At 28.4% G+C, this 12708-nt stretch overlaps 1 protein-coding gene across 1 annotated transcript; it reads left to right on the forward strand.

The window, feature by feature from the left end:
* Positions 1–956: 956 nt before the first annotated feature.
* Positions 957–1355, forward strand: LOC123273737 (the record flags this gene model as incomplete). Its single annotated transcript, XM_044741215.1, has 1 exon — positions 957–1355. A coding segment is annotated over one exon (399 nt), but the record flags the coding sequence as incomplete, so codon positions are not given.
* Between the last annotated feature and the right edge of the window lie 11353 nt (positions 1356–12708).

The following is a 12708-nucleotide window of genomic DNA, read 5'->3' on the forward strand; positions in this document are numbered from 1 at the left end:
CGAGATGAAAGGTTTATTGTCACTAATCGTCAATATTTGCGTGAATTGGCTTACGACACCGTCTATTTAACTAAAGTTGTAGCAGAAAAATGTTCCTAAATTAAATCTAGAACAGAAAAAAAAGTTTACAATGAAATTTTTAAATTCAATTATATATCTGATTCTGGGCAGTTGTGATTTTCTGTGATGCTCCAGGTGGCACTGGAAAACGTTTCTTTTTAATCAATTTACTGCTTACGAAAAGTCAGGAGTGAAAAAACATCGCTATAGCCGTTGCTTCTCTCAGGAATTGCTGCGACTTTGATAAACGGAGGTAAAAACAGCTCACTCTGCCTTTAAACTACCCTCTCAATTTAGGTTATTCTGAGTCTCCACTCTTTATAACATCTCTTTTTCTAAACAGAGTGATATGGCTCATGTGCTGAGAAGCAAAAATTATTATCTAGGACGAGTGCACTATGGCTCACAAAAATGGTATTGAGAAGCTCCTAAAACAGATTGCTCCAAGACATTAGAGGTTGCGACCGAATTATGGGAGGAGTAATTGTTCTCTTGGCCGGTGATTTTAGACAAAACTTTGCCTGTTGTGCCACGAGCAACACGTACAGATGAAGTTAAAGCCTGTATCGAGTCATCAATTTTATGGCCTTTGGTCAAAGTTCTATCTTTGACCATCAATATGCGTGTTCATCTTCAGCCAAATTCGAAAGCAGAAGAGTTTTCAAAAAATACTGATTGATAATAGGTGATGGCAAAATTCCGGAAGAAGACGGAAGAATAAACGTGTCCTATATTAATTGTGAAACATGTCTCAGATTTAATCACCTTGACTGATAAAATATACCCGAATATTGACAAAGCTGGCGACACTTGGTAGTTCATGGTTAAAGGAGAGAAGCCATCCTCACACCAACCAATGAACAAGTCAAAATTGTATTAACAACTTTTTGCTGGAGAAACTGCCAACCTGAGTAAAGTAAGATATGAATCGGTGGACAAAGTGCTGGAGGATGAAGAAGCTGTCCACTATCCTGTTGAATTCTTACACACTCTCAATCCACCAGGGATACCACCTCATGTTCTTCAACTCAAGATTGGCACTCCAATAATGCTCCGCAATTTAAATCCGCCAAAATTATGTAATGGTACCAGGCTTCAAGTCAAGGTCTTATACAAAAATGTCATTGAAGCCATGATTTTCACCGGAAAATATGAAGGAGAAACTGTATTCATTCCAAGGATTCCTCTGATCCCATCAGATTACCACTTCGAATTTAAACGTCTGCAATTTTCTGTCAAAGTTTCTTATGCCATGACGATTAACAAGGCACAAGGGCAGAGTTTAAAGATGACTGGTATTGATTTAAGAAATGACTGTTTCTCTCATGGCCAACTATACGTGGCATGCTCAAGAGTAAGTTCACCTGACAGCTTGGTCATTCTTCAACCAATAGGAAAAACGAAAAATGTTGTATATAAAGAAGTTTAAGTATTTAATTTTCTATTTTTGACTATATTAATGATTATTTCTTTAAATTAAATCGATAGAATCAGAAAATAAACAGTAATTCAAATAATAAATATTCAAATTTTAAAAAATTTTTGGATCTACCGCTAGAGTGGATTTTAATTCAATTATTTTTAAATATTTTTATCTATATAATAATTTCTTTTACTGTAACAAAAGAAAATGTTTATCAAGCTTTCAATTTTGTTTAGTGTTAATTGATTGGATACATTTATGAATTGCGAAAAGAATAGATATAATAAATAATATATTTTAATAATTTTCAGGTTTATTGTAAAAGCTAAAAACTATGAACAATGTGTTTTTGGATTTTAATTTACGTTTCTAATAATATACAGAAAATTAGTTGATCAAAAATTTTAAAACTATGAAAATAATAACAGTATAAAAATAAGAACCAAATGCTAAAAAATAGGAAAATGCTAGCAATATGCTAAAAAGTTCTATAGAAGTTTTAAATTTATAAACCAAATGTTCATTTAGAATTAGTTAATAAAAAGAATTATAAGTTAAATTACTGTCTGCCATTTTATTTAGCACGACAGAGTATTGATGCCCTAGGTTTGCTAAGTTGTTTTATATCCAAACTCTTAATATTGTTATTGATTTGGATATGTATAACAAATTCTAAACTTGACTTGGCATTGACACTAACGTCGATCCATGGTGTAGGCCTCACTGGGGATCCTGCCATGTAAAATGATGGGAAACGAATCGTACGACTCATTACCTCCATAGTGATGTGGGAAAGCTGTGTTATTTTATTATTATTTTTAACTCATATGAATCGATAAGTAACCCTTAGTAGTTAAGGGTGTGTTAATTTCTGTAAAATCCGTTTATGATAAATAATTAGGCAGCTAGATAACGTACAATTTAATATTTCTTCCACTTGGCATGTATTTTTTATGCCACGTCGTGCGGAGCGGGTGAAGGCTAGTAATAAATATTTCATCAATCAACCAAAATAAATGGGCAATCGATATTCTCTTCTTTCTTCTAAGTCGACCTCTGACTTATTTTAGAAAATAATAATTAATATTCTATCAATTAACTGAAATAAATGGGCCGTTGATACTTTCTCGTTTCACTTTAGTCAACCTATGACTTTTTAATAACAATAATTACTTTTTATCTAATAGCAGGTATAAATCAGCTGTTAAACATCTTTTGACTCTTCCGAGTTGATAATTTATTAATTTTATTTATAATTATCAATATTTTATTGATTAACCGGAATATATGGGCTATCAATACGTTCTTATTTTCCTGAAGTCATTCCGTGACTTATTTTAATAATCGTAATTATTATTTTATGCATTATACAGAATAAATTAGCTGTTGAATATCTTTCGACACGATCGAGTTGATAATTTATTGATTTTACTAATAATAATTGATATTCCACTAATTAACCGGAATAAATTAGCCTTCGATACTCTTTCGATGCCTTTAAGTCGACCAAAGAATTATTTTATAATAATAATTAATATTTTATCAATTTACCAAAAAAATGGGCAAACGATATTGTCTCGTTTCTTATAAGTTGAAATATGAATTGATTTAATAATAATAATGGATATTTGATCAATTAATCAAAACAAATGTGCTACCAATACTCTCTTGGATCCCTTGATACAACTTGTGACTTACTTTGATAAAAATCATAACTATTTTATATATTAGCCGGAATAAATCAGCTGTTAAATATCTTTTGACCCGTTCAAGTTTATAATTTTTAATTTCACTAATAATAATTAATATTTTATTAATTAACCGAGATAAATGAGCCATCGATACTCTTTCGTTTTCTTTTAAGTCGACCTATGACTTATTTCGATAATTATAATTAATTTTTATCACTTAACCAAAATAAATCAGCGATGGATACTCTCTTCTTTCTTCTTAGTCGACCTATAACGGATTTTTAATGATAATAATTAATATTTTATCAATTAGCCAAAATAAATGGGCGATTAATACTCTCTTGTTCCTCTTGGCTAAACCTGTTACACTTTTTAACAAAATTATAACTATTCTATTCATAAGCTGCAATGAATCAGCTGTAAAACATCTTTTGATTCGTTAAAGTTCATAATTCATCAATTTAAACAATTATCATTAAAATTTTATCAACTTACCGAAATAAATGGGCTATCGATACTATCTTGTTTCCGTTAAGTCAACCTGTAACTTATTTTGATAATAAAAATAACTATTTTATTCATTAACCGGAATAAATCAGCAGTTAAACATCTTTTCATCCGTCCAAGTTGATAATTTATTAATTTTAGTAATAATTATTGATATTTCGCTAGATAACCAAAATAAATGAGCATTTGATACTCTCTCGTTTCCTCTCAGTCGACCTATGAATTATTTTAATAACAATGATTTATATTTTATTAACGATCCTAAAAAATGGGCGATCGATACTCTATCGTTTTTAAAAAGTCGAACTATGACTTGATTCAATAGTAATAATTGATATTAGATAAATTAATCAAAACAAATATGCTATCGATACTCTTTTGGATCTTTCGATTCAACTTGTGACAGATTTCGATAAAAATAATGACTATTTTATACATTAGCCGGGATAAATCAGCTGTTAATCATCTGACACCGAAATAAATCGGCCATCGATACTCTTTTATGTGACTTGAACAAACCTGTGACTTAGTCTAATTATGATAATCACTATGTTATCTATTAGCCAGAATAAATCAGCTTTTAAAGATCTTTTGACCCGTCCAAGTTGATAATTTTTAAATTTTACTTATAATAATTGATATTTCACTAATTAACCGAAATAAATGAGCCTTCGATACTCTCTCCTTCCCTTTAAGTCGACCTAAGACTTATTTTGATGATAATAATTAATATTTCATTAATTAAAAAAAAAATGGGCGATCGATACTCTCTTGCTTCTTATTATTCGAACTATAACTCGATTTAATAATAATCATCGATATTTGATCAATTAATTAAAACAAATAAGCTATCGATACTCTATCGGTTCCCTTGATTCAACTTGTGACTTATTTTGATAAAAATAATGAATATTTTTAACATTAGCCGTAATAAATCAGCCTTTTAACATCTTTTGACCTGATTAAGTCTATAATTTTTTGATTTTAATAATAATAATTAATATTCTTTTAATTAACCGAGATAAATGAGCCATCGATACGCTCTCGCTTTCTTTGAGTCGTTCTATGACTTATTTTGATAATTATAATTAATTTTTGTCAAGTATCCAAAATAAATAAGCGATTGATACTCTCCTTCTATTTTAAGTCCACCTTTAACTGATATTAATAATTATAATTAGTATTTTATCGATCAATTAGAATAAATAGGCCATCGATTCTCTTTCGTTTCTCTTGAGTAAACCTGTGACATTTTTGATAATAATTATTAATATTTTATTTATTTGCTGGAATAAATCAGCTGAAAAACATCTTTTGACCGGTCCGAGTTGAAAATTTATCAATTTTAGAAAGAATAATTGATATTTCACTAGATAACCAAAATAAATGAGCTTTTGGTATTCTCATGTATCCTCTCTGTCGACCTATGACTTACTTTGATAACAATAATCAATATTTTATTAATTATCCAAAATCAATGGGCTATTGATAGATCTCGTTACTTCTACGTCGACCTATGACTTAATTTGATAATAATAATTGATATTTGATCAATTTATCGAAATAAATAGGCCATTAATACTCTCCTGGTTTCCTTGATTAGACCTGTAAGTTATTTTGAAAAGAAGAATGACTAATGTATGCATGAGCCGGAATAAATCAGCTGTTAAACATCTTTTGACCCGTCCAAGTGGATAATTTTTTTATTTTACTAACAATATTTAATACTTTGTTAATTAACCAAGATCAAGGAACCATCAATACTTTCTCGTTTCCTTTCAGTCGACGTATGTCTTATTTTGATAATAATATTTGATATTTTATCAATTAACCAAAATTAATGAGTGATCGATACTTCCTCGTTTCTTCAAAGTCGACCTATAACTTATTTTGATAATAGTAATTAATATTTTATCAATCAACCAATATAAATCGGCCATCAATACTCTCTCATGTCCCTTAAACCAACCTGTGACTTAGTCTTACAACAATAATTACTATTTTATCCATTAGCCAGAATGAATCACCTTTTAAACATATTTTGAACCGTCCAAGTCGATAATTTTTAAATTTTACTAATAATAATTGATTTTACACTAATGTACCGAAACAAATAAGCCTTCGTTAATCTCTCGTTTCCTTTAAGGCGACCTATGACTCATTTTAATAATTATAATTAATATTTTATTAATAAACCTAAATTAATTGGCAATTGTGTCCTCGTGTTTCGTCTTCGTCGCAGTCTAAATTATTTTAGAAAAAATAAACAATATTTTATCAATTAAGTAAAATAAATGGGCCGTCGATACTCTCTCGTTTCACTTGAGTCAACCTATGACTTTTTGATAATTACAAATCATTTTTCATTCAATAACAGGTATCAATTAGCTGTTGAACATCATTTGACTCGTCCGAGTTGATAAAATTGATTTTACTAATAATTATCAATATTTAATTGATTAACCGGAATAAATGGGACATCGATACTTTTTAATTTTCCTTGAGTCAAGCCGTGACTTATTTCGATAATTATAATTACTATTTTATCCATAAGCTAGAATAAATAAGCTGTTGAATATCTTTTGACCCGATCGAGTTGATAATTTACTGATTTGACTAATAATAATTGTTATTTCACTAATTATCCGAAATAAATGAAACTTTGATACTCTCTCGTTTATTTTAAGTCGACCTAAGACTTATTTGAATGATAATAATTAATATTTTTAACAATTAACCAAAAAAATTGGCGGTCGATATTCTCTCGTTTCTTATAAGTCGAACTATGACTTGATTTAATAATAATAATTGATATTTGATTAATTTATTGTAATTTTATCAAAAATGTATAACTAAAATTGGGAATTCGAAGTTGGAAGCTCTAGGTTACATTATTTGATAAAGTTAGTACACCAAATTAACGTTCTACTAATAATTTATTTTGTATGAATTTATACAAGAATGTAGTAGGAATTTACTTATAAAAATATTAAATGTGAGACAAATTAACAAAATCATAAAGTAATTCAAACGGTAATAAGACGGTACGTCTTGGACAAGAAAATGCTAGATGCCATTACGGTGCTCTGCTAAGAGGAACTGATTTTCAAATCAGAAGTTGAACTTGGTGACAAGTTCCAAATTTTCGTACTGCAAAGATCTTCTAGGGGTAATGGGTGGAGTAAAAGAGATGCAAGGAGACCCTTGATTGGTAATTTAGGAAAAGTGGGTGTACAGGTAAGTACTCGAGCAAAAAGGAAAACATCGAGAGTAAGTTAGAGAGAGATCTCATAACTAGAGAGAGAAAGGACTTAGACAACTAAATGCCAATATGACGCACCGATGTACAAATAACTAATACTCCAAACCGAGGTAAAAACCAAAGTAGTAAAACACTTAAAAACAGATGTGTTTTGGGAAAAACTATTTCACAATGGAAGGATTAGAAGACCTTAGAGTAGAGGATAAAGTTGTAAATAAAACGAAGCCGAATCTCATTACCGCTTGAATTTACAATTGTACAAGACTAAGTTTAGAAGGTGAACTTATGGCAAACTAAAAAGATAAACTAAACAAAAGTATGCTAGATATGAGGGTATCATAAATCTCACAATATTGGAGACTGAAAATTTATACTCATACAAAAATTGTTATAAAAATGAAAATGACGAAAATAGATTAACATTATAAAACATTTATCAAAACAAATATGCTATTAATACTCTTTTTAGATCCTTTGTGACTTATTTTGATAAAATAATTACTTTTTATCCATTAGCCGGCATTAATCAGCTATTAAAAAATTTGACCCGTCCAAGTTAATGATTTTTCAATTTTACTAATGATTATTGATATTTCACTTATTAGAGAAAATAATTTAGCCTTCAATACGCTTTCGTTTGTTCTAAGTTGACCTATGACTTATTTCAATGATGATAAATAATATAATATCCATAAGCAAGGATAAATTAGATAATTGACATCTTTTAATCAGTCTGAGTTGATAATTTATTTATTTTACTTATAATAATAAATATTTTTCTATTTAACCAAAATAAATGAGCCATCGATACTTTCTCGTTTTATCTAAGTCTACATGAGACATATTTCAATAATAATATTTAATATTTTATCACAAAACCGAAATAAATGGGTCATCGATACTCTATTGTGATTCTTGAGTCACCTTGTGACTTATTATGATTGAAATAATTACTATTTTATCTAATGGCCGGAATAAATAAGCTATTGAACATCTTTTGACCCGTCCTAGTTAATAATTTCTTAATTTTACTCATAATAATTGATATTTGACACATTAACCGAAATTAATGAGCCTCCGATACTTTCTCGTTTCCTCTAAGTCGACCTATGACTTATTTTAAAATATTCATTAATATTTCATCAATTCACCACAATAAATCGGCTATCGATACTTTCTCGTTAGTCTTGAGTGAACCTGTGATTCGGTTTAAATAATTATTACTTTTATACATAAGCCGGAAAAATCAGCTATAAAAGATCTTTTTGTTCTGTTCGAGTTGATTTATTTTTTTGATTTTACTAATGATAATTGATATTTCACTAATAAACCAAATGAATTGAACAGCTTCGATACTCTTTCGTTTCTTCTAAGTCGACCTATGACCTATTTCAATGATGATTAATAATATCTTAGCATTAGCAGGGAATAAATTAGCTGTTCAACATTCTTTAATCCGTCTGAGTTGGAAATTTATTAATTTTACTTATAATAAATAATATTTTTTTCTAATTAACCGAAATAAAAGAGCCATCGATAATCTCTCGATTATTCTAAGTCAACCTATGACTTATTTTAATAATAATAATTAATAGTTTTCATCGATTAACCAAAATGAATGGGCCATTGATACTCTCTTGTACTTTTTGAGTCAATCTGTGAATTATTATGATAATCATAATTACTATATTATGCATTTGCCGAAATAAATCAGCTATAAGACATTTATTGACCCGTCCATGTCGATAATTTATTGATATTACTAATAATAATTGATTTTCAACTAATTAACAAAAATGAATCAGCCTTTTCATACTCTGTCGTTTCCCTTGAGTCAACATGTGACTTATTTTGATTATAATAATTAATATAATAATTATCATTATAATTTTAATTGATTATCATAATAATTATAATAATTATAATAGAAAAATATTATTATAATAATTATAATAGTACTATTCTAACCATTAGCCAGAATAAATAAGCTGTTGAACTTTTTTGAACCGTCTGAGTTTATAATTTATTAATTTCACTTATTATAATCAATATTTTACAAAATTAACCGAAATAAATGAGCTATCGATACTCACTCGTTTCCTCTAAGTCGACCTGTGACTTTTTCTAATAATAATAATCAATATTTCATCAATTAATGAAATAAATAGGCGATCGATAATCTCTTGATTCTTATAAGTCGACCTATGACTTAATTAAACAATAATAATTGTTATTGAATTATTCAATCAAAATAAATAGGCTATTGATACTCTCTCGAATCCCTTGATCCAACTTGAGGGTTTAATTGTTAATAATAATGACTATTTTATACATAAGCCGGAACAAATCACCTGTTAAACATCTTTTTGACCCGTCCGAGTTTATAATTTTTGAATTTTACTAATAATAATTAATATTTTCTTGATTAACCGAGATCAATGAGCCATTGCTAATCTTTCGATTTTTAAATCGTCCTATGATTTATTTTGATAATAATGATTGATATTTCATCAATTAACATAAATAAATGAGTGATCGATACTCCCTTGTTTCTTCTTAGTTGAATTATAACTTATTTTGATAATAGTAATTTGGATTTTATCAATCAACAAGAATGACTTGGCCATTAATATTTTTATGTCTTTTAAACTAACCTGTGACTTAGTCTTATTATATTATTTACTATTTCATTCATTTGCCAAGATAAATCAGCTTTTAAACATCTTTGGACCCGTCAAAGTTGATAATTTTTAAAGTTCACTAATAATAATTGATTTTCACGAAAAAAACGAAATAAACGAGCCTTCGATTCTCTCTTGTTACCTTTAAGTCGACCTATGATTCATATTAATAATAATAATTAATATTTCATCAATCAACCAAAATGAATGGGCAATCAATAATCTCTTGTTTCTTCTAAGTCGGCCTCTGACTTATTTTAAAATCATCATTAATATTTCATTACAAATAACCGAAATAAATGGGCCGTCGATACTTTCTCGTTTCAGTTGAGTCAACCTATGACTTTTATTTGATAAAAATAATTACTTTTTCATACAAAAAGCAGGTATAAATCAGCTGTTTAACGATCTTTTGTCTCTTCTGAGTTGATAATTTATCGATTTTACTAATAATTATTAATATTTTATTGATTAACCGAAATAAATGGGCCATCGATACTTTCTAATTTCCCTTAAGTCAATCCGTGACTTATTTTGATAATCATAATTGGTATTTTATGCATAAGCCAATGAATAAATCAGCTGTTGAATATCTTCCGACTCGATCGGGTTGATAATTTATTGATTTTACTAATGATAAGTGATATTTCACTAATTAACGATAATAAATAAGCCTTCGATACTCTCTTGTTCCCTTTAAGTCGACCTCAGACTTATTTTAATGATAATAATTAATATTTTATCAATTAACCAAAAGAAAACGATGCCATCGATACTCTCTTGTTTCTCATGGGTCAAAACTATGACTTGATTCAATAATAATAGCCATGATATTTGATCAATTAATCCAAAATAAATAGGCCATTTATACTCTCCTGGTTTCTTTTGATTAGACCTGTGACTTATTTTGAAGAAAGAATGACGGTTTTATCCATTAGTCGGAATAAATCAGCTGTTAAACATCTTTTTGACCCGTCCAAGTGTATAATTTTTAACTTTACTAACAATATTTAATATTTTGATAACTTAACCGAGATCGATGACTTATTAATTCTCTTCTTTCCTTTTAGTCGATCTATGACTTATTTTGATAATAATAATTGATATTTTATCAATTAACCAAAATTAATGAGTGATCGATACTCCCTCGTTTCTTCTAAGTCGACCTATAACTTATTTCGATCATAATGATTACTTTTTGTCCGATAGCAGGTATAAATCAGCTGCTAAACATCTTTCGGCTCTTCCGAGTTGATAATTGATTAATTTTACTAATAATTATTAATATTTTATTGATTAACCGGAATAAAATCGGCCATTGATACTCTCTTATGTCCCTTGAACAAACCTGTGACTTAGTCTAGTTATAATAATCACTATGTTATCTATTAGCCAAAATGAATCAGCTTTTGAAAAACTTTTGACCCGTCCAAGTTAATAATCTTTAAATTTTACTTATAATAATTGATATTTCACTAATTAACCGGAATAAATAAGCCTTCGATACTCTCTCTTCCCTTTAAGTCGATCTAAGACTTATTTTGATGATAATAATTAATATTTTATTAATTAAAAAAATGGGCGATCGATATTTTCTCGCTTCTTATAAGTTGAAAGATGACTCGATTGAATAATAATTATCGATATTTGATCAATTAACCAAAACAAATAAGCTATCGATACTCTATCGGTTCCCTTGATTTAACTTGTGACTTATTTTGATAAAAATAATAAATATTTTAACATTAGCCGGAATAAATCAGCTGTTAAACATCTTTTGACCTGTTCAAGTCTATAATTTTTGATTTTAATGATAATAATTAATATTCTTTTACCCATTAACCAAGATAAAATGAGCCATTGATACGCTCTCGCATTCTTTGAGTCGTCCTATGACTTATTTTTGATAATTATAATTAATTTTTGTCAAGTATCCAAAATAAATAAGCGATTGATACTCTCCATCTAGTTTTAAGTCCACCTTTTAACTTATATTGATAATTATAATTAGTATTTTATCAATCAATTAGAATAAATAGGCCATCGATTCTCTTTCGTTTCTCTTAAGTAAACCTGTGACATTTTTGATAATAATTATTAATATTTTATCTATTTGCTGAATAAATCAGCTGTAAAACATCTTTCGACTGGTCCGAGTTGAAAATTTATCAATTTTAGAAAGATTAATTGATATTTCACTAGATAACCAAAATAAATGAGCTTTTGGTATTCTCATGTATCCTTCCAGTCGACCTATGACTTACTTTGATAACGATAATCAATATTTCATCAATTATCCAAAATAAATGGGCTATTGATAGATTCTCGTTACTTCTACGTCGACCTATGACTTAATTTAATAATAATAATTGATATTTGATCAATTTATCGAAATAAATAGGCCATTGATACTCTCCTGCTTTCCTTGATTAGACCTGTAAGTTATTTTGACAAGAAGAATGACTATTTTATCTATTCGCCGAAATAAATCAGCTGTTAAACATCTTTTGAACCGTCCAAGTCGATAATTTTTAATTTTACTAATAATAATTGATTTTACACTAATGTACCGAAACAAATGAGCCTTCGATACTCTCTCGTTTCCTTTAAGGCGACCTATGACTCATTTTAATAATTATAATTAATATTTTATCAATCAACCTAAATAAATGGGCAATCATGTTCTCTTGTTTCTTCTAAGTCGACCTCATAAAATATTTTTAGAAAAAATAATTAATATTTTATTAATTAAGTAAAATAAATGGGCCGTCGATACTCTCTCGTTTCGATTGAGTTAACCTATGACTTTTTGATAATAACAATTAATTTTTTATTCAAAAGCAGGTATTAATCAGCTGTTAGACATCATTTGACTCGTCCGAGTTGATAACCTATTAATTTTACTAATAATTATCAATATTTAATTGATTAACCGGAATAAATAGGATAACGAAACTTTTTAATTTTCCTTGAGTAAAGCCGTGACTAATTTCGATAATTATAATTACTATTTTATCCATAAGCCATAATAAATAAGCTGTTGAATATTCTTTCGATCCGATCGAGTTGATAATTTACTGATTT

This window comes from Cotesia glomerata, unplaced genomic scaffold (assembly GCF_020080835.1).
Source record: "Cotesia glomerata isolate CgM1 unplaced genomic scaffold, MPM_Cglom_v2.3 scaffold_128, whole genome shotgun sequence".
In the NCBI taxonomy this organism is placed as follows: Eukaryota; Metazoa; Arthropoda; class Insecta; order Hymenoptera; family Braconidae; genus Cotesia; species Cotesia glomerata.